This window comes from Anguilla rostrata, chromosome 8 (genome assembly GCF_018555375.3).
Source record: "Anguilla rostrata isolate EN2019 chromosome 8, ASM1855537v3, whole genome shotgun sequence".
Classification (NCBI taxonomy): Eukaryota; Metazoa; Chordata; class Actinopteri; order Anguilliformes; family Anguillidae; genus Anguilla; species Anguilla rostrata.
In genome coordinates, this window is record NC_057940.1 from 18,137,014 (window position 1) to 18,164,807 (window position 27,794).

The 27,794-nt window shown below is 41.8% G+C and overlaps 1 protein-coding gene across 3 annotated transcripts in view; it reads right to left on the reverse strand.

Moving 5' to 3' along the window:
• myo10 (myosin X) overlaps positions 1–27,794 on the reverse strand; it is a 116,541-nt gene that overhangs the window by 62,011 nt on the left and 26,736 nt on the right. For all 3 annotated transcript variants that reach the window (XM_064346856.1, XM_064346854.1, XM_064346853.1), the window contains exons 2-4: positions 27,312–27,410; positions 14,044–14,202; positions 874–1,061 (exon numbers count right to left, since the gene is read on the reverse strand). In XM_064346856.1, the coding sequence (XP_064202926.1) occupies positions 874–1,061; positions 14,044–14,154 (299 nt within the window). In that variant the 5' untranslated portion in view covers positions 14,155–14,202; positions 27,312–27,410. The remainder of the gene's footprint in view (positions 1–873; positions 1,062–14,043; positions 14,203–27,311; positions 27,411–27,794) is intronic.

The following is a 27,794-nucleotide window of genomic DNA, read 5'->3' on the forward strand; positions in this document are numbered from 1 at the left end:
CACTGCATACAGTTTATCCCTTATGAAAACAACTCTTTTGGGTTTAGCAGGTACATTTAGTTGTTCTCTTCTCATATCTTTCAGCCAAGTTCAATCCCTTTTAAGTCGATAATTGTGGCTATGCTGGCTCCTTAGAGGCATAACAACCATTGATTAACAAGACAGTAGCACTGACTACAATTACTTTCAGTCAGGGGAGCAGCAGTAGCCAATGCAGTGCTGTTGATGCTTATTAACAGCTAACAGTATTCAAAATTTGCTTGTGGACTCTGAACCATGGTAAAGTCCTGCTTAAAAGATAGGCTCAGTTTATGGCTGACATTATTACGCAAGCAGCCTGGCTTAAGTTTCTGGTTGGATAAAACATAACATTAATTTTTTAGTTTGTTTGTTTTAGGTTTCCCATGTCAGTCCCTGAGGTGGCGATATGACATTTGGAGTAAAGTCACTATCATAATTAACTTCATATATCAACAATGAGGTTACACAGTGCCCTGCTGAATAGATAGCTTTGTGCTGTGTGCTTTGTCATTCACCTGTGTAGCTGAGATATTTCCAAAATTTTGTTAAGTTAAAAGCAAATAAAAACAAGTTCACACAAAATATCAAATAATTTGACGGTGCCTTCTAACTCCATGGAAAACAAAGGGCCTATGGTCAGAATCACACCTCTATCCCACCCGTGTGTTAAATTCCCTATGCATAGTTTCACCTCTGCTGCCTTTCTAACAGGTTCCCGTTTACTGCAATATATAATCTGCTACACGTTTCAACAGTAAGGCTGCATACGGGCTTAACAGATCCTTCTAAATGGGTAATCCACTGTGGGCCAAAGGGTTATCTGACCAGCAGGGCGGCAGGCTTGCCTCTCACCTGATCAGCACGCACTGGTTGTCCGTCCTCTTCCACAGCGAGCGGTAGCACTCATTAGCCACAGCGAAGATGTGCGGGGTGATTTCACCCAGGTGGTGCCTGCTGTAGAGCTCCACGCTGGATCGGTCGTACAGGTGGGGGATGGGCTGGTAAGGGTTCACCGCCGCTAGGATGGAGCCAATATATGTCTGGAGGAGACAAAAAGCCAAACAGGAACAACCTTAACGTTTTCCCAGTGACATACATATTTTTCAAACATTGCTGCATGTAAAACACTGTATCGAACCAATCACATTCATCAAGTAGAGTATGTTAAAGTATATCTCACTTATAGCTTGTCACAGAAAGCAAATTACCCAAGGTGCACTGGGGCCTCATAAGCTTTTGGACACTTGGCAGTAAATGTTATTCACTTCCTTTTTCCTTTTGTTTTTCCTGAGACCTGCTGCTGGCTCCTGCCGGGTTCTCTCTCAGACTTTGAAATTTTCAAACCACTACCTTTGGCAGGAGATGAAACAAAGTCTTGCGTGCTGTTTGAATTTGGAGTTTTGTGCTCGTTTTTTCCTTTTTCTTTTAATAGCTCCCCGTATTCAGAGTATGACTCAGATACACGTTGGTGTAAAAAGTACCATTCTGGCTGTCAAAACAGGTCACAGCACACAGTACACCAATTACTGTAATAAAAAGTAAGAGTTGTCTGTATTCCACCAGAACCATTAAAGTCTTAACAAGAAGGGTCAAGACTGATGTACAAAACACTGATAGCACCTACCCTACTTTTATTTTTCATTAAAAAGCACCATCATTAAAAAGCACCATACACTAATATGACTGCAAAAGTGGCCTAATGATGTATAAACAAGGAAATGAACCGATTTAACAATTGCTTTAACACACCAGAGAAGAAGAAACAGCATACATAGCATCAGGCCATTAATGGCCTGTTGGAATAGTGAGTTGGAATAACAGGCATCTTACACATAGACATGGCAAGATGTGCAGCAACCTCTGGAACTCAACCCATTCTAACAAATCTGTCTGATACAAGAGAGTAACGGAGGGAGGGCGAATCCCACAGTTAATAGAGCTAGGAGGTCTGATTCTCCTCAAAATGCTAACACAAAAACACATATAAATTTGTGACAATAGAAGGGTTAGTCAGGGGCAGCATTCTAAAAACAAGATATTGTTTGATAACCAGAAAAATCTTTCCTTCTCCATCATTTTTCCTATTTGTGGGAAAAGCATGAATGCTACAAAAATAAATTGAGAGAAAGTACACAAAAGAATCTATTGTAATAGTTTTATAAGTTTTTCCATGTTTAGACCTTGTTCCCACGTTCTGAACAAGGCTCTATTCAGAAACACCAAAAAATAGTCCACTCTTGGCTTATTCTGTAGTACTGGGGCAATGACTAATAGATAATAAATGGCCTTGGAACCCACTCAGATCATTATTAATTCTCAAAACAAACTACATTTCACCAAACCCTTGCCGTCTTCCATCAGAAAATAACCTTGGTTCTCTCTAACCTCCTAGCACTTTTGGTATCCTCTCACATCACCAACCTGAAGGCTTCTGTCAATTTTATATATTTTTGCAGCACTTAACTTTAATGTTTAATGTGTAAATAGGTGTAGGTCACCCCGGGACATCTCCTAACCTTATGATTTTGCTACAAAAAGGAAACCCACCTACTTTAATCTTCAAAAAGCAGCCTCACGGTAAGCCCACCAATCGAGCTCAGTGCTGTCATTAAGCTTTGTGTGATGCAGCAGGTAAAAATGAGAAAGCTTTCTACTACACACTCAATAAATCAAAAACCAAATCACATACTGACATTAACTTTGACTCTGATCTCTTCAGTTAATTAGAAAAGACCTGTTCAGCTGAAGACAAATGCAACCTTACAAATAAAGTTACTATTTTTGCCTTTGCTCAATTTGGGTTTCAGTGAAATACAGACTTTAGCAGAGGTGGAGTTCAGCTGCAAACACATTTAGCATTCAAGCTAACCACTGCAGATTATGACAAAGAGACGAATGCAGGAGGGTCACGGTCTGCCTTGCTGGCCCCCCTGTTGCAAGGTGCTTTCGTGTGTCTAGGAGATTTAATTTGCTAACCGCAAACAGAAGGGGCAGTGTCACCATGGCAGCCCGTTCCTGTGCTAGGGAACCTTGACCTCTCCCATCTGCTCAGATCGTTGTGGGAGCATGATGTGTGAAGACAGGATCTGATGATTCCTATTTTTGATTAAGAGTCTGCAGCACCTATTGGTGGTGATCTATAAAATGAGTCATGAGCAGCACATGTTTACCGTACTTATTTCCTGCAACGTGATACCACTGAGGGGCCTCCAACTATAATACGATAGGGTCAAACAGCCCCCAACCTAATTTCCGATATTTTTTTAATGCCACAGATTCAGTGAGGTATAAGGCCCCATAACATCACGTGTGGTATTGCTGACCCATTCACAAAGACTGTAGTGCTCATCTCAATATTTTGCGGTGCGTCCACACCCTCACAGCAACATCGACTGTTGTTTGCAGGTTTTTCGGTCAACAAATATGCCTGGAAGTTTGTGTAAGGAATCAGCGAATCGCCAAGTGGCTCATGTGACACAAAGAGCGAGCGCTACATAGCACGAGGTGGGCTACCACACTTTCTTTGGGATTTCTGGCAGCTTTCGGCTGGGCTGCGAACATGATGGAAAGCATTAGACGGAGAGGTCGGAAAACATTCCAGAATGTCCCCTGGAGCTACTCGCTCAAGTGGAGACTCGGGTTTCTCACAGCCACTTCATCTCCCAGACGAACCCGTAGCCAAGGGGGTCAGCCGATAAGAATACAAAACTTCTCAAGCTCTCGGTAAACTACTTTTTCCCCCCTCCCCCCTCACTGCACAGATAAAAAAAGAACGACTTTAATCTTGACGTAAAGGTACAGCGGTAATAAAGCACCCTGCCATTTCAAACCACACTTGCGATTCGTTATTCACCAAAAGCCTCCTTCCCTCTGTGATCACATCCAAAAGGTATTTCCTCTGCATTTCAAATCTAGTAGGGACTCTTATGGATTGCGTTCTTGATAAAAACAAAGACGAATATTCGTTACAGTTTATTCAGGCTTTCTTTGCTTACAGAGGTGTTTTAATAGGCGCAAACTCATCAAGGCATAATTATCGGTTCATTCTAGATTCAAACTGAGATGGGAATCAACTCAAGTAAACAAGTACTCATATAACTTGAGTCACAATCGATTAAAAAAAAATCCCAATTTGCAAAGTTAATAATAGCTGGCCAAGAAGGTGCAGAAGTTTTATTTTATTTTAGCCTACAGGAAAATGTAGATACCATAAGTGTAGCCTAGTTATCTGTCATGCAGCTGTTCTTGATGGCAATTCATTCTGTGTTATGCTTGTGAAATATTTACCTGGCTGCCACAAATTTTACACAATTGTGGGGCTCCAAGTCACTGAAAGCATTTTTCACTTGTTGACGAAATAGAGAAAAAATGAACTTGTTATATCCCTAGACTAATTATTGGTTTATTTGAAATCACAATAAACTTGGAACAAAATGAGGCATGCTTGTGGGTAATTTGCACTCAACCATCAAAAATAAAGGTAGTTGATCAGTCTGGGGATTTGTAATGTCAAGTACGGAACAGGTTTAAATGATTTTATCTTTTGCTTACTTTTTATTTGCAGTACTGTAGTGTTCTGATAAAATAACCAGGGGTCAAAACAGATCCAACCCTCTATATTAAAGTTTGGCCTGGATAACCACCTGGTGATGGTCAATTTGTGTGACATCAGACCAAAGACCCCCCAGTCTGACCAGACCTCCCCCAGTAAAACAGATGTATCGGAACTACAGCATCGTCCTTGGGTTGGCGTGACTAGAGTGAGCAGGAGATTTCGTACCAACAGGGCAAATGCACACACTCGCCTCTTATCCTAGCTGAGAAACCAGTGAGGACTGCATGCTGACGGGGGGGTCCCTACTCAAATTCAACCGCCCTCTTTTTTGTTTGGCCCACATTCCAGGGGGGCTTTGGCTCTTCCCTCACCCAAAAAGAGAAGCATGTGGTTTTCACTCTTTTCTTCCTGAGTGTTGTTTTACTGTATTGTTTGCCATGCAACAAAAGACCACGTGCACTGTCGCAGGAGAGCCTTTCTGCTGATTGAAAATAACCCGCGGCGCTTAACAGGGCCGCCGGCTTTTGTTGCAGGACTAACAGATGTGAGCCATTACCGATACGCGGGGCCCAATTAACGCTGCCGGGGGGCTGTGGAATGCGACCAGGTGATTGATCTGTGCCGTGCGTTCAGAGGCCCCTGCGCGCTGCCCGGAGAGGCCTCCCGGACCGGTGTTCACCACTGCCATCACAGCAATCTTGGGCTCCGGTCTCCAGACAAAAGCATCGCACGTGCAGAGCTGCCGCTTGTAACGCCACAGCGCTCTCCTCTGTCACTGCTGACTGAAAGATGACAAACGGACACCCAGAGGCTGCAGCTGTGCTGCTGCCTGAAAAAAGAGCTGCTGCTGCTGCCGCCGTCCCACAGTTCCCTCCACAGTGAAACCCCTGCCCAGCATTCACTTTTCACGGCTGCCGCCACTGCCCCGGCAACCGTATTGAAGAGAGGGCGCAGGACAGGACACCAGTGGCAAATTTCTGATCTATATCACACATTTGCGGTGCTGAGCATTCAAGTATTTGAATGGCAGTTGAAGCCACAGGCCATTTACATACCAGGCGGCCCCATAAGCTAGCGTTGGCGATGAGGATTAGAGCCTTTTCACACACTGGAAAAAATGTCATGACAAAAAAAAAGGAATGGAATGCATACAAAGGAGAGGGATACAAATAAAATGTGTCCAGGAGAGACAGCGCTAGATCATAAACCCACGGCTCTGAAACATTCTTTTGGACGCTCGTCAGATAAAGTGCTGTTCGGGCCTCATCCAAAACTCGCAATCTTGCAAATGTGGAAACTGAAAACCTTTAAACAGCTGATCATGCTGAATGTGTTTTCAGTTGGTTTGGGTGAACAGAAAGCATGGTGATTTAAATAAATGTTACCCAACAGGAGATAATTTCCATTCTACTTGAATGCATTTTAATGCAGTTGGGCTACAACTGTGTCCCTCTTTTAAACTAACAAAGACACTGCAGTGAACATTTTTAGTTGAAATGAAAGTATGAAAGTTATAAAAGCTAAACTTTAATTGTATACTCTTAAGTACACAAAGGTCACAACGGCCATCACATTAGACACAATTAGGTCAAAATGAATTACCAGTAAATGGATCATCCATATTTTAAATTGGCACACTCACTATCTCCACAGAGCAACGAAAAATAAGTCTAGGGAAAACTGCAGTTTGAATGCAAATTTATTTCAAGCTCGCAAGCCTCAAGTCCGTTTGATGAGGATGTTACAGTAACCGCTTCCTGTTTACCTTAGTTTCCAATAAGCAGTATACTTAATTCATGCTACATACTATAGGTTAACAACCACGAGGATGGTTGATTTAAGATTTCTAAACTCAGTAGCAGAAAGCAAAACAAAAAATAATAGAACAGACCCTTTCATATCTTCTCTCCAACGTCTGCTCCCTGTCAAAAAAAAATACTTTCACCATGCATGAACTCTGATATTTGACAGAACGTGTTCAAGAATCACTGCCCCTCTGCTTAATTTACTTCTGAGCCTGTTCTACAAAAGCGTTTTGTTGCTGCATGGTTATTAATTCATAAACAAACCTGCAATTGGCATCTAAAAATTGCAATTGCACATCCCCAGTGTTCACTGCAACAGAGAAATTCTACACAATGTGTATCAGTTTTTGTTAGTGCCCTTTCTGACCTTGGTCAAGACCTTCTGTTAACTCAATATGTCCTGGTTGGAGTTATATGGAGCTAATTACAGCCACCTCTTTCTGCTGTCAGTGCATGTTAACATGGATCTTCACCACATGGCTAATCGGCTGCATCTCTCACAAACCACAACCTATTGCTGTTAATAGTGCTTCCCCACTAGCAGAGGATACTGCCAATCTCGGACACCGATGGTCAACATCAGAACTTTGGGGGTGGGGGCAGCAAGGGGAAGGGTGCTGGTTTAGACACCCACGCTGCCCCCTCTGCTTTCCCACACGCCAAATGTAATAAATCAGCCAGACTGGAAATGGAAGCCAGATGCCAGAAAACCCCTGCAGGTTATCCTTGGCTTGTTGTATATGCGGTGCTCAAAACTTCCAGGAATGACAGGAGGCATGTGACACAGAGAGGAGACAAACGAAACCTGTCCAGGAGGTCTTCCATCAAGGGTCTGTCAGCCATTTTGGCTCTAATAGACTGACAGCCACACATCCCACTTGGAGAGCTGATATATCTGTGGGCGGGATGATGGGTGTGAGTTTCTGTGGACCATTTCCTTTGGCAACCCAGCAACTACTCCCCCCCTTTCTCCAACTCCAATAAACATCTGGACTCCATCCAGCCCTATGGCAAGTCTGCACATTCAAATATAGGTCATGGACAGCGCTTGCAGTTGTGATTCAGCACTCGATGAGAGCATGCAGAATTTCTTTATTTTAATAAGTTTTGGTTAGAGGAAGGGGTGATATCCAGCTGAATTGGCCCAAGCAGGAAGAAATGCTTTTGCAAAAGCCATCCCCTAAGACACAAAGAAGCTTCTTTTATAAATAAGTGAAAGAGAACCATTGAGGTCTCTCATTCCTCCTCAATTTATAATCAAGAAATATATGCAGTGCATAAAAAACAAAACATTCAGCTCCTTGACATACTTGAACACTACAGAGAGTACATCATAGCGCTCACTAACATGTGAATCATATTGCCTTTGAACAAGTCCAAAGTTCTCAACTTAGCAAATAACTTTTCCCCCTAAAGGTTCTGTAGAATTATAATGCATGACATATGAGACTAAACATCCCACTTGATTCCAGTTCTGTTAAGTTCATTTCCATCTCAGTGTTTGTAATCCTGAACATCTGGCAAAGAACAGATAAGGTTGAAGTGCTTATTCTGGCTCTGGCAGCTTCAGCAGGTATTTACCCAGTCTCCAGAAGGTTTGTGTATCACTGAGAGGAAGTACTGCAATTTATTCAATGTTTCATCTGCCTAAGAATTCATACACAGACCTCCTACTCAAAAATTATACACATTCTAGTTCAGCAATAGTCTGTTCCCTTAACAGGAGTCCAGATGATTTGTGCTACATATGGACATGTGGGGAGTATAACTGTTGTAGTTTGTGTACTTCACGGCGACAGAAGGGGCAGCTAGCTGTAATGAGCAACGTCTTCTTGGGAATAGAGGCAAGACAGCAAGCATATCTTTGAAAAAGTTCTTATTTGGAGCTCTGTACTTTTGCATGGTACTTTGTGGTGATAGAAATTGTAAATCTGCAGTGTGGATGATTTTAACTCTCTTGACTTTGGAATGAGGCCCATAGCTGTATCCTGAGGCATTGTGGGAAATGCTTGCTGCCTCAGGCTGAAGGGAGCAGTCAAGCCTGTTACAGTTTCATCACTCTGGGGAGTGAGAGACTGTCATAAGGTACCCAAGAGGGGAATATTAAAGACAAACAACTGGGCAGGAAGTCTGATTATTTTCTGTGTCACGTGTAGCTGGCTAATAGACTCTTCCCTAAGAAGGAAAATAAATGTGGGAGGCAAAGCAAAGTAGCAGAATCAGACAATGATGGAGAGGCCACCACAATCACGAACCCTAATTCCCCACACTCACAGTATGTTACCAAGGGGCAGAAAATGTGGAGATGGCTTACATTCCAAAAATACAAACAGCTGGAATGTGAAATGTGCACAGCCATTTCAAAGTCTGACTATTTCCTGTGATTCCTCCTAAACAAAAGACAAAAACACAGCAAAAACAACAAATCATATTAAAAAATAAAGTTAATTTAAGACAATCCAAGACATGGAGAAATGCTCTTGGTCCTTAAACTTGCAGTGGAGAGTGTTTGATGTGGAGGGAAATGCAATGGGTAGTATCTGTTTCTGGGGTAAGGACCCCACAGCACAGATGGCTCCAATTAAAAGTGGCTACATTCTCAATTTAACTCTAGAGTAAGTAAAACACACACATGTACACACACACACGTGCACATGCAAAAACACACACACACACACACACAGGCCACATGCACACACACACACACACACACACACACACCACGCATACACACACACACACTGTCAGTCACATTTACTTCAGTTTCTTACGACCCTTGGCCCTGAAAACCAGGAACACCGTTATTGAGACCGGGTAGTTATCTGGTGGAATGTGGGAACTGGGGTATTGCTGACAGACATAGAGTCTTAGGCCCCACTAGACTTAGCCCACAGGCACAGAACGTATGATGCCCAACATGAAACAGAGATTGTGAGATTCAAGTGAGATAAAAAGAATGCCTGAATAAATTATATAAACCATTTTTTGTTCGTAGAAGAATAGTAATGAAGAATATATTCTCATATATTTTTTGCAATAAGGATTTTTTCATGCTTGGCCATTCCAATTATAATAATTGTACATTCTGTGGTGAAAAATCAAGCAAAAGGTCTTCTGGTTCTGCTGCGATAGACTTTAGGCTCCAGTAACTACTCATTTCACCAATTTGTAGTGTAAATAATGTAGTGTAACATTTGAATCATATATGTAATTGTCATAATACGATCATGGCACATATTCTTACTGGCAAATTCAAGAGACAAACTACTAAGATTCTCAGCACTCATTCATTACTCCATTAAAGAAAATGTTTAATAAATTAAAACTATGGTTCAAACAAGTTGTTTTTTTAATATCTGTCACAGTCCAGTCACTTTAAAAGATGGTGTTAACATAATGGTATCATTAACAGATTCTTGAAATTGTGTGAAGTGAATACGACAAGCAAGCTCTTTTAGGGCAGCCATGTAAGGTGATGAAAGGTCCTTTCCTGCTGCTAGAATTGGTCCTGTTTTCATCCAAGAAAAAAAAAACATGTCATGCCCTGTGTTTTCCCTACAAAAGAAACCGCAAACAAAGAGGGAATTCTGCTGGTATTAAAGGCAGCAACCTTAAACAAATGCCATCTTGTTTTTGTAATTGTGTTTGATAGCTCCAACATGCTAGCAGTTATCCAATCAATTTGTCAGGCTAGCTTCTGTTGTCCTGTCTCCTCATTCGGTCTTTTATTCTGTTTTTGAAACAGACAATATGGTAACGACCAAGGTTAAAGTGAATATTGTACAAGCTAGGAAATATGGATGCGAGATATGAATAAATATGGATGTTACTGTATAATACAAAATGATAGCAAAACATTTTCATATGACCAGTGACAGTATCGTTCCAAATTAAATTTTGCTTCAAATAATTTCTAAAAGCACAAATGCACAAAAATGTGCAGTTAAATATGGTTCAATTCAGCTATGCAAAACCTACAACTTCAAATCCTTCACGTTGAAAAAATAGAAATCCACAACTTTCTTCAAGTTAAAATACAATTTTCAAGGGGAAAATTCAGCTAAAGGGGGGATGCAGTTCAAAACAAGTTTCTAGAAAAACTTTTGTTTATTTCCCCATTTGCCAAGCAAAAATGCAACTGAGTTAATTGATACAAGGGCCATTTCAGAAGGTATAGTCAAGAACCCAATTATAAACTGTTTGGAGAATAATATACAGCAAAAACAAATAATTATGTTTCCTATACCAGCTACTATCTCTTGACTTTGATAATAAAATGGATAGTAGCACAAAATTTGAGATGGACATAAAAGTTAATTTCCAGCAGTTTGTATCTTGTTCATCAATATGTTAAAAGGTCACACTAGATTCATGGACATGTTCAAATGCCAAATATAAAGATGTACTCCAGCCGTATAGGAAATTAATAATGAAACAATTAAGGTACTGGCTTTGGAATCAGTTGCAGGGTCAAATCTTTTGTGAAAACCAACCATTGTGCCCACGGGCAAGGTGCTTTTCCTGAATTACTCCTGTAAATTCACGTGTATAAAGAAACAGTCTGCTAAACCCTGGGATCAATGTCACCAGCGATGGGACATTGGCGCTGTCATTTTGTGTATAAACTTATTTTAAATTGCACTGTGAGGTCCTGTAGCTAAAGGTAGAGCCCACCCTCATGTGTCCAGACCAAGCAAACAGACAGTTCTATATTGCTGAGCCAATTGGAGGCAAGTTTTCCTCTGTTTGATGCAAACTAGCTTGCTACTCATCATTTGCAAAGCAAAGAGGATACACAGAAGATAGAAGTCTTCTTCCATTTTGTGTTCTGTATTTCATCAATAAATTTGGAAAATTTCATTTATTTGCCTTTGTGTCCATTTTGCCATCCATACAGTCTCCTAACATGGATCTATGATAAAATAACGTGCAAGACCAGTTTAAAAAAAACTGATATGCATCACCTGATGCCAACAACGGGGAAAATAAAGCTTAGATACCACAGGGTCAAACATAAGTAATATAAAGCACACTGGATAATGGTGTCAGAAAATTAAATAAAAATAAAAGGACTTTTCTTTCAGGCAAGGAATGACAAAGCAAGGACAAACATATGGGTGCTTCTGTAATCCCTGTGGTGAATATGGCCACTTTAAAAACTGGAGACCTTGGCTGCCCCTGTTCTTTCCCTCTGGTCACACCCTCGGGCGGGGCCACCACCGCCTAAAATCAGCAAGCCGGTTGCCCGCTTTCTGAAATGAGAAGCCAACCGAGTAGGCGCGGCACTGGATCCGCTGCCCTCTGTAATCTACTGGTCTTGGCTTCTAAACAATGACCGCATTGAGAAGCAGGCGCAAATCATAGGCGGGATTAGGAGAAGAATTCCTACGAAAACAACAAAGTCTGAACCCAAGCTTGTGCATCTGCCATTCTGGGGTTTGGGTGGGGGTTCTTTTCCCCCTTTCATCACCCTGCCAGTTCTCCAGTTGTGGGAACAGTAGCTTCGCCTCCCCCTGCCGAGCTCCGGACACTTTCGAGCGCTCCAGCTGTTTATGCGCCGCAGCGTCGTACGCGCAGTGAGGGCACACAGGGAAGAAACGGTGAAACCACACCCGCGCGCGGGAACTGGAGTGCTGGCAGAGAGGTCTTGGTTATGGACCAGCTGCTCGTGCCTCCTGATGGAAGTGCCAGTGCCGTGTAAATGCAAATGGCCGCGAGCACTGGAAAGTAAGACCCGACTTCAAGGCACGTCTTTCTTTCCTAGCCTCCGCCCGGTCGTGTGATTGAAGCAATGAAACAAACCACAGAGCTTAACCCCATTCAAAATAACCCTTTTGTTCACAGAGTGGCTTTCTTCTGAAATAGTCAAACGTTCTGTTAGACAAAGATTAATGATAAAAGGACTGGGGTTTTACTTGTAGGGGCAACCCGTGTGATGTCTTTACTTGTGACCAAAGCTCTCTTAACTTAAGAAAAGCCTAAACAATTAACTTGTGAGATCTGTTGTAATCGTCTTTCGGGGGGCGGGGGGAGCAAGCCAGCTCTCAGCAGAGAGAGGATTAAAGCACTAAGTTGTAGATTCACGAAGGGGCTAAAAATGCATCAAAGAAAATTTTGATTAAATTTTAAGTTTGATGAAACTGGTAGGCTAAGCCTGCAATTTCAGGACCTCCCCTTGAAGGACTACGTATTTAGGTATGCTATGCATGTTTCAGTCAAATCCTTTAACATATTGCCCCTCTGAGACAACACACTGCAAATGAACAGGATCGTTCCTGACATCCTTCTACTGGATGATGAGTCTGCCTAAATGCAAAAAAAAATAATATTATGATTCATGATACAATTTCATGGCCAATGACACAAAAGAAACCAATTGTCATAAACTGGGAAGAAAAAAGATGTAATTCAATTAAACTTTAAATGAAAATCCAGGAAAAAATCCAAACATTTTCCTCTTAATTCGCCAAACCCAGTCAAATAGCTTTTTTCCTTCTAGAACAGTCTCTTTGCTGCATTGTAATGTTTTTTATAATCTTCAAAATGTTTTCTCTCCCCTAGCCAGAGCCTTTCCTTTCACCCAGACTGAACTAGGTCTTTACTGGTCTTTTGTACTCTAGTTTGCAATGAATTACAAAAATCCTTTGCTGGAATACTTTTTCCACTTTAATCTATATATAGACCATTGCCAGGAGGATGTAAAGTTTATTTTAGTGTTTGAAAGCATGACTTTTCAGAGAAGATCAAGAGGGATCGCTCATTCCCAGCACATAAAGAGCATATCATGTGAGGAGCCAGTTAGCCATGTGAATAACGGCAAAGGAATTTGTTTCCTCTCAACAGCTTTCCCAGTCCTGTTTTGAGGTGAACAAGACTTGTATAATGTAAAAGGCCCAGCTTTGAATAATAATAAATAATCAGTATGTGCCTTTACTGTTCACAATTACACAGTCAAGGTCTATATAACTGAGGAGCATCTGCACAGAGTGTACTTATTATGACTGTTCTTTTGAAAGGCACCTTGATTTATTTGAAAACATATTAGGTTGTATCTATTATATGACAAAATGCAGTAACTTGAGGCTGAATTTCAATTCAGCATAAAGAAATATAGGTTTTAAAATGAACCTGAGGGGAAGTATTTGGTTGAATGAAAAACATTTTCCTCTTACAAAGGTTGGTTGACTGAATGCCATCCCTGAATTTTCCTTTGTATGTTGCTAACCACATCTATCATGGTTATCAAGGATTTTGCAAACCATACGTTCATCAACAAGGTAAAACAGCTTAGTGGTGGTGGTGGGGGGGGGAGGGGTGTTGGCAAGGTGATGTGGATACAGTCTAAAAGCATCAGAGTAAATAGGTGGTTACAACGCAATCCCATAATGTATCATTCATATTCAAACTGGTCCCTCAACATGCTCAGGCTTAGGCCTTAGGCATACACTCTGAAGAAATGCTGCAAAACAAACAGCCTGTTGAGCAACGAACGCGGTGAGTCACGGGCTCATCATTTTGCAGAAGCCATTTAAAGGTACTATTCCCCTCCAGGGCACCCCGGTAGTCTGAATCGTGCCAGTTTTCGTCATTGTGCTAAAGACGATCCACAGCGGAAGTGCGCTGTTGCCGTGACGTGTCAGGGGAGACCCGGCTGAGACTCACGTAGATGTTCTTCTGCTGGTAGCGGAGGAACAGGTTGTGCATGATGGCTCCGTCGTGAAGGTCTCCCAGCGTGGCCATGTCCTCCACCCCCTGGCTGCTGCTGGGGTGCATGGCCTGCACCTTCTGTCTGGTCAGGGTGCTCTGCTTGTAGGTGTACACCTGGATGGACAGAACAAGTTTGTCAAAACATTATTAACTTAGACATAAGTTAAAGACATGAGTTTCAAGTAAAAGTCGTTTTCATGACTAGCATGAACAACCGCACAAATAAGCAAACCTGATCAAACAGAAGGAAAATAGAAAATGAGTTTAGTGTGGGGTTAAAGAAAAGTGGGTCACACGCGGATGCTAATGCAGCCAGCATTTGAGATGCCTGACTGAGAGTACGATGGGCACGATATCTGTAAAATCATACTGTGCATGGAGTGAAACTGGAATACTGGGTACTTACACTGTGTCATCCACCCTACTCACATTCAATAGTCTGCATGCTCTGCAGCCATGGGCAAGTAAATCAAATGTGAACAAGCAGTCAGTGGCTGGGAAAGCGGTCTAGACTCTTCATGCCAGAATGCTTTGCTACAGTAACACGTTGGGACATATTTTTGAAAAGACTGGGCAACGAATTGTGGGAAAAATATGTTTCTCTACAAAATGATGGCTCACTGCGCAATGCTAAGACTGATAGTATGTTGTGCTGCAGAACAATGTGCAACTACATGTCCTCACCAAAACCAATTAGGCTACACAAAAAATAATTCAACAGTTCTTGTCTGTGTCCACAAAAGGTAAGCATGTTAAAAACAATAAACAACCCTGGGTTCTTCTGAAATACTGAGAAGTAGCCTTCTGCTTTAGATTTTTTTCTCTAGATTCTGAAAAGCCTACGAATGTCCATCACTTTATAATGAAACACAGACTTTGGCCAAGTAAAAGGCCCTGGCCAATGCTAAAATTATCATTCGTTTTTATGAACCAGTCTTGAAACAACAGACACAGAATGCTGGCTGGGAAACACAGAAACAAGTCTGAGATTAGAAAAAGGTTTCCTGGTATCAATGAAAAGCAGGGAAATTGAGTTGTACATTATTGCTCTACGTGTAGTTTAAAGCCAGCATGCATCAATCCATGACACGTCAAACCCCATTACGCCAGCAAATTTTTCTTAAGCAGAGGAAATAAGGTCATCTACCTCATAATGCTGAATATAAACTTTGACATCATTTCTTTGCAATAGAGATAGGACATGTTTTCCAGTTGAATGCAATCTATTGCAGAAAAAGCATTGTTGTAAACTGTATCTCTTATAATTGCTTTTATTGTATAACTTGGCACTTCATTGCTATAAGAAATTGTTTTTCCATGAATACATGCTTATGCGACCTTTCACTACTGCTTAGCTTATGCTTTAAGATTACTAATTGTATTACTTCCAATTAGGTACTTACTGCACTCACCGTTCTTACAGTACACACTTTGCATCATGACCTGATGGCCCATTTAATTTCTCTGGATAAAAGGTCCACTAAATTATCACTTTGAAATCTTAGCCCCCTTGCACATTCCAGAAGACAGATAAACCACTGCCAGTCCTTACAGAATGAATATGTGGAGCATAATCATATACCTTAGCACCTATAAGGTAACTTAAAACACAAATTACTCACAAATATGCACACCACACATCAGCAGATGGGCCATTGTTTCCACAGGTGTGACATCAGAAGGTAACATAACAGGTGTGTGCATAATTATTACAAAGGCAAGAGTCATGAAAAAAAAAACATTAATGTGAAGACAAAGTTTCACTGTCCTTTGCTCATAAAACATCAAAAACAACCTAGTTGCAAAAGTGAAGTAATGTTGTTCAGTTAACACTGAGTCAGGGCTGCCTCCACACACATTGCAGTAGGCTGTGCACAACACCCGTCACAGAAGCACAGCCAAAGTGCACTTATTAAAATGGAAGAGGATGTGTTCCAGAACCAAATGCAGCACAGGCTGGTAATGGACCTGGGGCAGCACAAGGAAATTAAATCATAGTTTTATTGTTTTACCGTTCAAGTGCATTTTTCTTGGTTGCTGCTTTTAACAATGAAGTGCTTATAGGCACACATTTGATGGACATATACTGTATGATCCAATTTATGTTGTTATATTACTGTGCCTGGTTCTCTGTTGCACTAGTGGAGAACTATATTCAGCAAGAGAAAGAAGCACATGAAAGTTAAATGCTGACACAAGACTGGGTGCATGCACATGGCAGCTGAATGTTCTGCTCTCCAGGGCTGAAGCCAACCTGGCAATTATGGTCAGAGCACAAGCTCAACATGGAAAGTTAGAGAATACCAGTGGCGGACAGACTGGGAACCAGAGCGCATAAATCCTGCACACTCCCAGGGAAAAGCCAGAAAGCCGGAAACCATAACGACAATGTAAAGGGGGATTGGTCAAAAAGATGATGACAGGGACTGCATAATTTAAAGCTACACAACAACTGATGCCACCCGACCAATGCCGTCACGGGCACGGTCACGCTGAAAAACATACAGTCTGCTCAAGTTTTTAACTCAGTATTTAAGTATGTCCAGTTCTATATGAAATGGGTTGAAAAGGATAACCTCATTTTAGTAATAATCTAATGTAATTAATATAATTCTAATTATTTTGTGAACCTGTTGTTTAAGGGCCCAGATCTGTAGTCAGATATTTAGCTGTAAATGCTTCGAGAAATGCTAACAGAGCATTTTGGTGACCCTAGTTAAGTGTGCCAAGAAAAGTAAATAAATAAATAAAACAGTACTGTTCTGCTGTAGTTGCAGTATTTGAAAAGGCAGGGTAAAAAAAGATTTTGGACCGCAGCCTCTGGAAAGATTAACCCAGCTAAAAGTGCGAGAAGCAGGGCCCGCAGCCACACAGAAGCATCCGAACGATCGGCCGCGTGCGAGATAGCCAAAGTGTGCTGCTGCATTGCTGCTGAATGGGAGGTCACTGCCAAGAGACCCTGGTGCTATCTGATCCCACTTTGCTAGATCAAAGCATATCCGAAAAGAGTCTGCTTTCTCCTGTTTTACATTTCTGTGATTGAGTGCATACTGTAAGTGCTTGATTAGCAAGGGCTGTCCAGACAATCTCGTCACTTCATTTTTTATTGATAAAAACTGATTTCTGAGAGCAGCACCCATTTATATACCACTTGAAAATAAGCAACTGTCTGCCATAATTTCAGTGATAATGGTTTGTAAACCAGCACATCTTGCCTCTTTGGGTCCATTTTTTTGCAGTTTCAGGTCACATTCCAGCATTTCCCTGGAAACCTCAGCTAGCCTGAGCATTAAAAATAACCCCAAGTCCCTCTGGTGTCCAATTACATTCTTTGGCCAAGAAGAATATATCCTTTGTTAAAGTACAATCCTGGTGTTGACCTTTACAATCAGTGTAGTGGAATTCAAACGAATATTACAGACATTTATTTTGTGTCATAGGTAAAAACCATAAAACTTTGGGGGAAAAGTTTAGTAGTTCTTCAAAAATTCTTTCACTTTGTACTTTGCAAAAAACAGCCTGTTGAAATAAAAATCAGGGTATATCTGTAATTCAAGATATGATCACGACATCACAATCATACCAGAAGAAAGCTCCGTTCACACCGAGTAAAATGTGTCAGGCATCAGGCACATCTGTCAGAGATATAGCATTGTGTGAACAGTTTCCAGCTTCCTTGCGGTATTATTGTGATGTCATGATCATATCCTGAGTCTGAGATATGATCACATCATGATTATACCTCCAGAAAGAGATACAGCATCTACACCTTGCTGCACCTTTCTCCTGCCTGGCGGCTCGCGCTATGCATAGCCGACATGGTGGGCGCACAGCTCGGGTGCCCTTTAACTGTGACAGAGAAGAACTAAACGATGCCACATTGAGGAAAAATATCCCTGCTGTTACCTGAGCGGTCAGACGTTCCCTCCCCAGGTGGGCGGCCCCAGCATGGCAGCTGAGTTGCTACACTGGCTCTCAGACCCACACTTAAACCTGATCTAGGAGAGTTATATAGCGGCTGTAAATTCTCAGCTCTGGTTGGAGGGCCTGTGGCTGATAGCACTTTAAAAGCACATCCGCCCCCCTCTGAGGTTGAAGGAAAAGGCATTTTGGGGTCGGATGCCCAGGCAGAAGAGTGGGACGCCCCCGCGGAAAGACAGATATCTTCCTCACGATCTCCCTTCTCACCTGACAATCTACTGCTCTGTACTTCCAAGCAATAAAAGTGAAGAGTTCAAGAGAAGAGTTCTGTCTGGGGGTCAGTCATTCATCATTCTCGTGCTTTTCTAAGGGATAAGAAACCACTCGTCCATTAGGGAGGCTAAACACACACACACACGCACGCACGCATGCACGCACACACACACAGAGGGAGATTTGGAGAGAAGGGGGGGGAGAGAGAGACCGACAGAAAGAGAGAGAGAGACTGTATGAATGAATGTATATATCTCCATGTTTGTATGTTTGCATGTGTGTGAGTGTGTGTGATGCCAATTTCTAATTGGAGAGAAAAAGTGGTAAAACCTATGTGGTACAAAACAATTTACCAGATGTTTTTCTTTCAGGTTTGCAACTGTCAGATGTTCTTAACTCACTGTTGTACCACCCGTGCACCACCCTTGCAATGTAGACGCTGCAGCTGAAGCGTGTGCACTCTTCTCATGACCTCACTCACATGCCAGTACCTATAAGCACTGCATGGGTGCACTCAGTCAAGCTAGTCAAACTGAAGGTTACAGGAACTGAACTAGCTGCGCAGTGAGAATCAAAGCAAGCACATTCTGCCAAATAAAACTGGCTCATCTGGCAAATGTGATCCCTATGTTGTTCCAGGACCAGTATATTTTTCAAACAACCGCAATGGAAACCTTTATCCGTGTGTGCGTGTGTGTGTCTGCCAGTCTGTATGTATGCATGTAATGTATATATGTCTGATTCTGTTCTGTGTGGACATATACTGTATGTAGACTTGTAACAGGAAAAAATACTTTTATTCAAAGAGAACTAAAGCCTTCTGTGCAATACATTTAACATAACAATGCAATATTTATCTGACGTACAATAGAGAAAGTTTGGTGTTGCATGTGCTTTTAATTCTGATGTTGTTGCAGACAGAACAGCACACTACGGCTAATATGAAAGAGCTGCATTCCTCAGGAAGAGACAGAAGCCAGTACATTTTACGACTGTTGCATTTAGTGAGCGTTCACGTTCCACTGACATCCTTAAAGAACGGATCCACGCTGTCCCACAAATCACAACGGCCCTTGCCCTCTCACCAGGTGCAAAGATCTAGAAGGACATCGCTTTCCACATGTGTTTGACATCAGCTTTTTGGGCGTTGCATTGATATAAATATGCAGATGAAAGTGCACTCACAGGGCACCCTTTACAGTCAGCCCGCCCTGACCAGGGGCAGAATTTAAGCTTGCATCTGTGCTATAGCTGCCATTTTATACCATCCTGACAGGAAGTCCTTTGTTGAAAAGATCCCATAGTGAACTCAAAAGGGGGAGAGGGGAGGTCACGCAAGCTACGGATTGCGGAGGGGAATTCGGGCAGTGACCTCAGGGTGCTGTCAGATTTCCAGCCGGAGTCCAGTGAAAGCTCGTCCCTGTTTGGAGTCAGCTGCATGTGACCCCCGTTCACAGGCCCTCTTTTTCAGTTTCGGCTCATTCTTGGAATTCCTGCTTCCCGTGTCCCAGCGAGGCCAGCCGGACTGCGTCTTGCCCACGCTTCCGCGGAGCGGTGTTGTGCCGCTGGACGTTTCAGTTCAGCGGTGCCGAACACACCGCGTCGGTTTTTCAACGTTTACAGACAACAAGCCCGTTTGAGCGTCTGTCACTGGAAACAGTGGCAGCTGCTTTTTACCACCGATTACGTGCTGATGTTAGGTCAAGAACAGTGCACACTCAAACATTCCCCACATGTCCCCACACAAAGTAGCCTCAGCGCTAGGCTCCAAACACAGTCCTCACAGTATTGGCTTTTCTGTCATGACTACAAATACAACAATGACAGAAAGCAAAGCAAACATTTGGATAGAGGGCAACTTCCACTAGGTATCCTTTTCGTTACTCAGAGGTTCTTGTTACGATATCTAAAAGATTATTCCAAACACCAAGCATTCCTAGACTAAATACGCACAAGAGGATGGTGTATTTCAGTCCTGGAGAAATCTAAAACTTAAAGCCACTCTATCACCTTTGGCATGTTTGTTCTAGGCTGGCCCTCTTAAACTCTGTGATATTACTGCTGATTTTTTTTTGTTTTCTTTCTTTATGTATTACATTTATGAGGATACCAGAGAAATGCCCCTAGGGGGATAATAAAGAATTGACTAAAGCTTTATGAAGATATACACATATTGTACATATATGAACACATTTGAATTGCTATTCCCATCATGTGTGTGCACAGTTATTTAAAGCTCAATAAATGAAAACAAAACAATGCATTAGAATGATGGTTTGAACAACGCTATCTCAAAAGCATATTGGAAAGCTAATGAAAAGAATAATAACCTTGGCTTTTTAAGATTCCTCTTCCTGAAAACCCAAGGTCCTGTCTGACCAGCGTTCTTGACCTCCACTCACTCATGTTTATGGTTAGCGTGCAAGAAGCCCATCAGGACAGCGCCTTCGCTTATCTGTTATCAGCCGGTGGAAGTCACAGTATCTCTGACGGATCCTGACTGTCCGCCATCATTATAACAGTGTTTGGGTTTGCCGAGTCGAACCAAATACACAGCCTAAGTCTAAGCCCTGCTGTATGTCTTCAGTATCAAGTGCCATTTTCAAAAAAGACAGGCCAGTATAGTCAGTAAATAGCCAACCCTCCCGCCATCAAATGAGGGTCTGTCTGTCAGAACAGTGACTCGAGAGGCACAAGTGCTAATTTCAAACTGAAAATAAAAAGGGAAGAAAGGCCTCCTGATTAAAGTGGAGCTCAGGCAGGTTACCTGTTAGTTACTTGTATATATTGGTCAACATAATAATCCTAATAAAAAGTCAACCAAAATCTTGAACTGAATCAAGTGTGTGCCTTAGGTTACAAGGACAAAACCCACCAAGTCTATGGGACGTGAGGCAGATTTATACATTTTGGACATGTTCATCCACTTTTCCTCAATTTTCTTTTTCTGGTCTTGGCACTTTTCAGCAAAAACAATAAAATTACACCCATAGCTCGAGGGAGTTTGTTGGTTGTCAGCAGCAATCTGTAACTGCCACTATGACTAATGTGATTTGAAACATACCTTGGCCTCCCCACTCTTGCAGATAGTCCTAAGAGCTAATGAAAACCCCACAGTAAATTGCCCTAATCCTATTTGATCCTGCAGTAAATGAACCTGTCCAATAGGACAACTGAGAGGACAGGCTTTTTTCAGTGTAATGAAACTATATAAAGTGATGAATTTACATGGCTAGATTCACATGATGAATGAAAATGATGAGATGCATGTCGGGGGAACTGTGAAATTCAATATGGAAAAGAATGAAAAATACATTAAGGTAACTGTCCTTAACCTAAGGCGAAAGGTGCGTATTTATTTTAAAAAATGTTTGCTACTTTTTACAGCACTCTTAATAAAGCTCCATGGTAATGCTGCACAACCCATCAAAATACCAGCTACAGCGTCCAAGGACTAAAAGGAAAGGTGCAAAAACAGACTATTTTTAAACTGACTTTGACTCACTGATGGAAAGACTCCTTAAAGGCCATCTGCACAGACACAGCATTGCAAATGTGGGTTTACTGGTCCCTGTGAGGAGAGCACTCAGTCTGCTCTGAGGAATGAGAAAGAAATGAGGACCAGGCCGGCTGGAAGGAGGCCGAAGCCACAGCCCTCTCCCGACACAGTCTGGCTCCTGATCACGGTGGCTGATACCAAGGGCACCATTTGGCTCACTAGAGTAAGTGCTCCTCAGTGGCAGGGAGCCTTTGAACTACATATCCACAGGAATAAGGGGCTTTGTGGGTCTCAATTCACACCACTGTGGCACAGGACTGCAACAGTGCACCCTCTAAGTGTCAGACATGCTGGTATATGTCAGCAGTGTGTTTGTACTCTCACAGTGTGTATATATAAACTCACCTAGGGCTATAAACCATTCTGCCATAAAAAAAACAAAGGTAAACCAATACTTTGCTCTCAGAAGATCTAAATTTGCTAAAGACATAGGGCATACTTCTCATCAATTGGTCATTTCAAAGCCATAAAGGAAAGCTGCTTATAAACTTAAGAGGAACATAGCAACAATTTGATTACATGTTGAATTCAAATATATAGAGCTAGATAGTAATTCACTACAACAGTTACCCACCTATGACTCAAATCTGGCCTGTTGGTAAAAAGAACTGCACAAACCATTGAGGACTCTGTAGGAATACTTTGCATGAAATGAGATAATTTCCTCAATTAACATGGCAGAACTGACCAACACAAAATGACACAAATACAGTGACTGCATATTATAGTGCTATTTGGTGAAAGTGTCAAGAAAGAATAAAAGCATGCTGAAAGGCACAGTGGAGTCTGAGACATGCACCTTATTACAGGCTACTGTCTAACAGTTCAGATAACAGTGGCAGTCAGATTTACTGGCCTGCTCTAATTGATGTCTGCAGCACAGATGCTAGAGAAATGGCACTTCTAAGAGAGCAACAGAGGCAGGAATGCATTTCATCAGTTTTCTAATCAGCGAAAAAACTTGTGACATTTCGCTTTGGCACCAAGTCCAAAGCCCTTCATCAGCCACTTTGAGCAATTAACCACAGACGATATGAGTGGAAAAATCCTTCAGAATGCTGATGGAGTTATTATTGTGAGCAAAATTGTATATTTTTTAATAAAATCACAATTTTTTAAAATATAATTATATAGATACTTTTATAAGAAAAGGTAGTATGGATGTAATTATGTTGTTGTTTTTTGCATTTCTGTTTGCATTTCAATACTATGCTATGGGCCAGTTACTATTGAAACAGCACAAATCAGTGACTGTGTGTTGTTTGTGCAGTGGACACATTCCATAAATGTGTCTTACAGCCTTACAACACACAGCACACTAGATCTTAATTCTGATGATACGGATCACTAGCAGTTATCAAACTGGTGATCTTTCTCATGTTTTCCACCAGCATAGCATCAAAGCCCAAAGAACACAGATGTGTTACTCTTGGTACTCTTGACGTAAGGTGTCAACAGACCGCTCTGACCTGTGCTGAAAAGTTGACAACACAAGGGTCCTGATTTAATTTTAAAAATGAAAGATTAAAGCCTGTCAATCATCTCTCCAATGGCACTTATTGAGAACTTTTATTACAAAAAAAGAAAATGCATTTTTTATTATTGCACTGCCATGTATTTAAACATGAATAACTAAAGAAAGTTTAATAGAAATAAAGAAATATGAATTTACGTGGAAAACATATTGCTTTTCTGAAAATAAGATTGAAAATGTTGTGATACATCCCGCAAAAAGCAACTCCCTCTAGTTTTTTTTAAAATTCCAACTGAAACATATTCAATAAAGTGACATTTTCAGCTTATTTTTTTAGCATTACATTGAAGTTAAATTTAAGGACAAATGTTCTCAGCCCAGAGATTCTTCCCCCAAATGAACTCACTTGTTTGTTCTGACTCTGACTAAAATGTTTAGTAAAAAATGCAGAGGATGCACTACTGATTCCCTGAGGTTCTCTTTATCATTAAGAAGGCCAGAAAACAAGAACAAGGAAACAAAGGTTCTTGGTCTTAATATCATCTCAGAGAGAATGTTAGACAGAACCTTGGCAAAGCAGCATTCAGCATTCCTAGTTTTCTGGGCCAGAGTTTGAATTTACCACTTCCCCATTTGTGTTTGCAGTCATTTTTTTTTTACTCTTCCTAACTTTACCCCTTTTCTTGTCAAACAGACAAACAGAAGAGCAGTGGGAAAAACTTTATTTCTGAGATGACTGCGATGCGTTCCCTCAGAGCTCTTCAGATGCCACATTTCTCTCGTCTTCCTGTGGCATCCAGGCTCAACAGAACAGCTTGTCAGGCTCGGCGTTTTTCGCTGAGCTCAGGGCTTTGTCCCCCCGGATCAGCTCCGGACAGGCCAGCCACCCGGCTCAGCAGCCTCCAAAAGACGATTAGGCTCAGTTTTGCCCTAATTATTTTTCTAATTAGGGAAACGATATCCGCTGAGATGTGGTGGATAAGGCACACTCTGGGCCGCTGAGACACAACAAAAGGCACTGGGCTGAGGATTTAAGACCGGGAACAGATGCCAGATGAGTTAACCTCTTCAAGGGACCGCTAAAAAGGCTAGAAAACACAACGTGAGCCAGACTGAACCAAGCACGGGTGCCTTAATTACAAGCCCTCTGAAGCAAGGCAGTCCCGCCTTGTTTCTTCTCTGCTGTTATAGGGTTAGGGGTCACAGAGGGAAAGTAAGCTTTTATCATCAAGTTTGCTGGCTGCATTGTCACGTACCTGTAAAATGGATACAGTTTCACTTTTATCCGAACTGGAGTCCCTCATTAAACTGCTTGGCAAGACTCTGTACTGACACAAGTTATAATCAGGCCCCAGAAGATGCTCGATCAAACAGATAAACCGTCCATCAATCTCCCTTTCAACTCCAGAGACACCTGTGTGTCAAGTTACAGATCTTCTATCCTTACATTGCCCAGAAATTCCTGCCTATTTAGTATCCATTCATATGAAACAGTCCGCTCTGTCAGGGGACTTGGAACCTGATCGGGGGGGCGTGGAGTGAGTAGGTCAAAGACCTGCCAACCTCCATTCCCTCTGATCCTGCTTCCCCCGACACACGACGGCTGTCCCCATGGTGACGACAACACCAAACTCCCAGCCCCACCCCAACATTGAGTGCTCAGTGGGTGCGCTTGGTCAATGGGTGCCATACAATGAACAACATCTGGTACGCGGTCAGGGTTTTAGGCTAGGATCGGGATATCTCCCAGTGAACAGGTGTCACTGGCATCGTCTTACTTGCCTGTCATGAACAGGCGGTTTGCGGGGTGGGGAGAGCTCGAATCCACTGTAAAACCTTCCCCCACTGTCTGGAAAGGAGAAACCCCTCACCAACCCCACCCCTGCCTCTCCCACCACTCCAATTAATACCCACCCACTCACTTATCTGATTACAGGGTCTAACCAATCAGGTGGATACAATTTCTACAGAGGGCTGAACTATGTCTGCCTGTGGTACTGTGATATGCATGAAAAATGGTTGTGCTACATAAGGCATTTTGAAAAGGGTGTGGAAGTCCCTTCCCCTGCCATTGGAGTCCATCTTTCATGAGCGCTTTGTTTATTGTCAGCTTGGTCCCATTATCACCCTACCCGCTTAGTAAACAACAGCTTACGCACCACTAACTGCCACAAGACATGGAAGGTGGTGGTTTTATAAATGTCACAGGATGTTTGAAAAAAGAATGTATTGAATCCCAGTGACGTTTGATTGGTTTTGCTTTTATGAAAACCTGATTACAAAGTCCAGTCATTGCCTTTTCTGATTACATGATTAAATGGCATTGCCTAGCTTAGTATCCACTTGGTGGATTGCCACATTATAAATATAAAATGTTTGAAATGAATGAATGAATGAATAAAGCTGTCAGCTGCCATGGTATGGCAGGTCTTATAACCATCAAGTACATTAGCTGGGGTGAAATTTGATTCAGACGTCTAGTGTCCTTGCACACTACAAACACATATCAAGAGGAAGTGCCAGTGTTACTCTGGCAGTTGAAGATAGTTGGAGAGTGCATTACTACACTCTGAGCATCTGTAACTAAGTTCAGGGACCTATTTCAGTGGGACATGCCAAGTGCCCACCAAATTTAACACCCCTTAAAAGTTGATTTAAGAGTGATGCACCCAAAAACATTTTTCCCGGGTTTTATTTTCTCATGAAACCATTCATGGTGCTCTTCAAGAGTTCAAACTACCCATCAAAAAACCAAAATAGAACAAAGGTTAAGGCCTGTTTGATTCAATGGTATTGATTGATCATGTTCTCACAACCCATTCTCAATTCATAACATTCAACATCATTCACTGTAACTTACGCCACAAACATAAATACAAAGAACGTGAGTTTGGTAAATGGACTGCATTTATATAGCACTTTTATCCAAAGCGCTTTACAATTGATGCCTCTCATTTGCCAGAGCAGTTAGGGGTTAGGTGTCTTGGACACTTCAACATGCCCAGGGCGGGGTTTGAACCGGCAACCCTCCGACTGCCAGACAATTGGTCTTACCTCCTGAGCTATGTCGCCCCTATATGTTTTATTTAGTTTGTTTCATGTTCTGCAAGACTCAGCTGCAAACTCCAAGATTTAAGTGATTCCGTTCATTTGTCTGTCGCACATTATACAAGCTCCCATATGGAGACGATGTCATCATCAGAAATAGACTATGAGTCACCATTGTTACTATTTATTAGCATCTGGCATCTGACAAAGGAAGGTGGACTTGCACGAAATCTAAACTGCAGCAAGCTCTAAGATTACATTTTCTAAACAGGGGGTTTTCCCCATTTAAATTTCTGCGGTGCCTCGTCATTTACACAAATGTCGTAAACATAAAACAAAACATAAACACAAATGTCAAGAAGCAGTTTGGCCTATGTGTCAGGAACTTGCTGAATGTACTTTTTCCTGTTTAAAATATGTAATAGCAATAAACAAAAAAGTTGTAAGAAATTTAAGTTACGATTGAATTGTATACCACCCACAATTCTATCAACTGCTATGTCTTCCATGAGGGGGCAGAGAAGGAACTACATGAGGAAAGCTTGTATCACAGGCTCTGGTGCACATTCCTTGACCACATCATTCCTGCTACAGATTCCAGCTCGCAGCACATAATGCATTATAGTTACACATATAAGTGGACATAGCAGCCTAGCATTAAAAACTAACACAACAAAGCAGCAAGATCAATAACAAAAATGCTATGCAGGTAGAAAGTTATGAAAATGCCAAAAACACATGAAAAGAACAGATCCTGGGATGTTGCCTACTTATTAATTTTTTTATACTTACACATGCCATTTTAGTGGCAGTCTGCAATCCTATATTTTATGAGATAAAAGAATGATGTGTCTGGGATTAGAAATTACATATCAGTGCAGTACAATGAAAGTGCATTCCATTTCCACATGAAAAGGCTCCAATTCATGGAGGAGTTTTTAGCCTTACCTGACCATAGTCCGTAGTGAAGACAACCACACCCCCGGAGCAGGAAGACACGGTGCTGGGGAGATACTGGTCATCCTCCCGCAACCAAACACGGTCCCCCTGTTGAGCAAAATTACCAGATTAGGCCACTGGAAACATGACTTGGTTTGACATAGCTAAAGTGTACCTATTTTGCTTTTCTAAAATGTGCACTTTGTAATATCCCCGAAATATTAAATAAAACTAATAGGTCCAGTCATTAATGTTCATCCATAAACTTCACAGAAGAAAGCTGAAACACATCTGTGCTAATACAGCTCTATTTCTGAAGGTTTTCCTTTGGGATTTCCAGATCACTTATAGCATTTCAAATCTGTGTATGCCAATAGACAAAGAAAACAGCACAGGCTGGATTTCCATTTTTCTCTGCAAGATTCTCCCCACGTATGCATCCAGACTGAAGAAATGTACGTCTACAGAGACATCTATATACAGCTTCAGAAA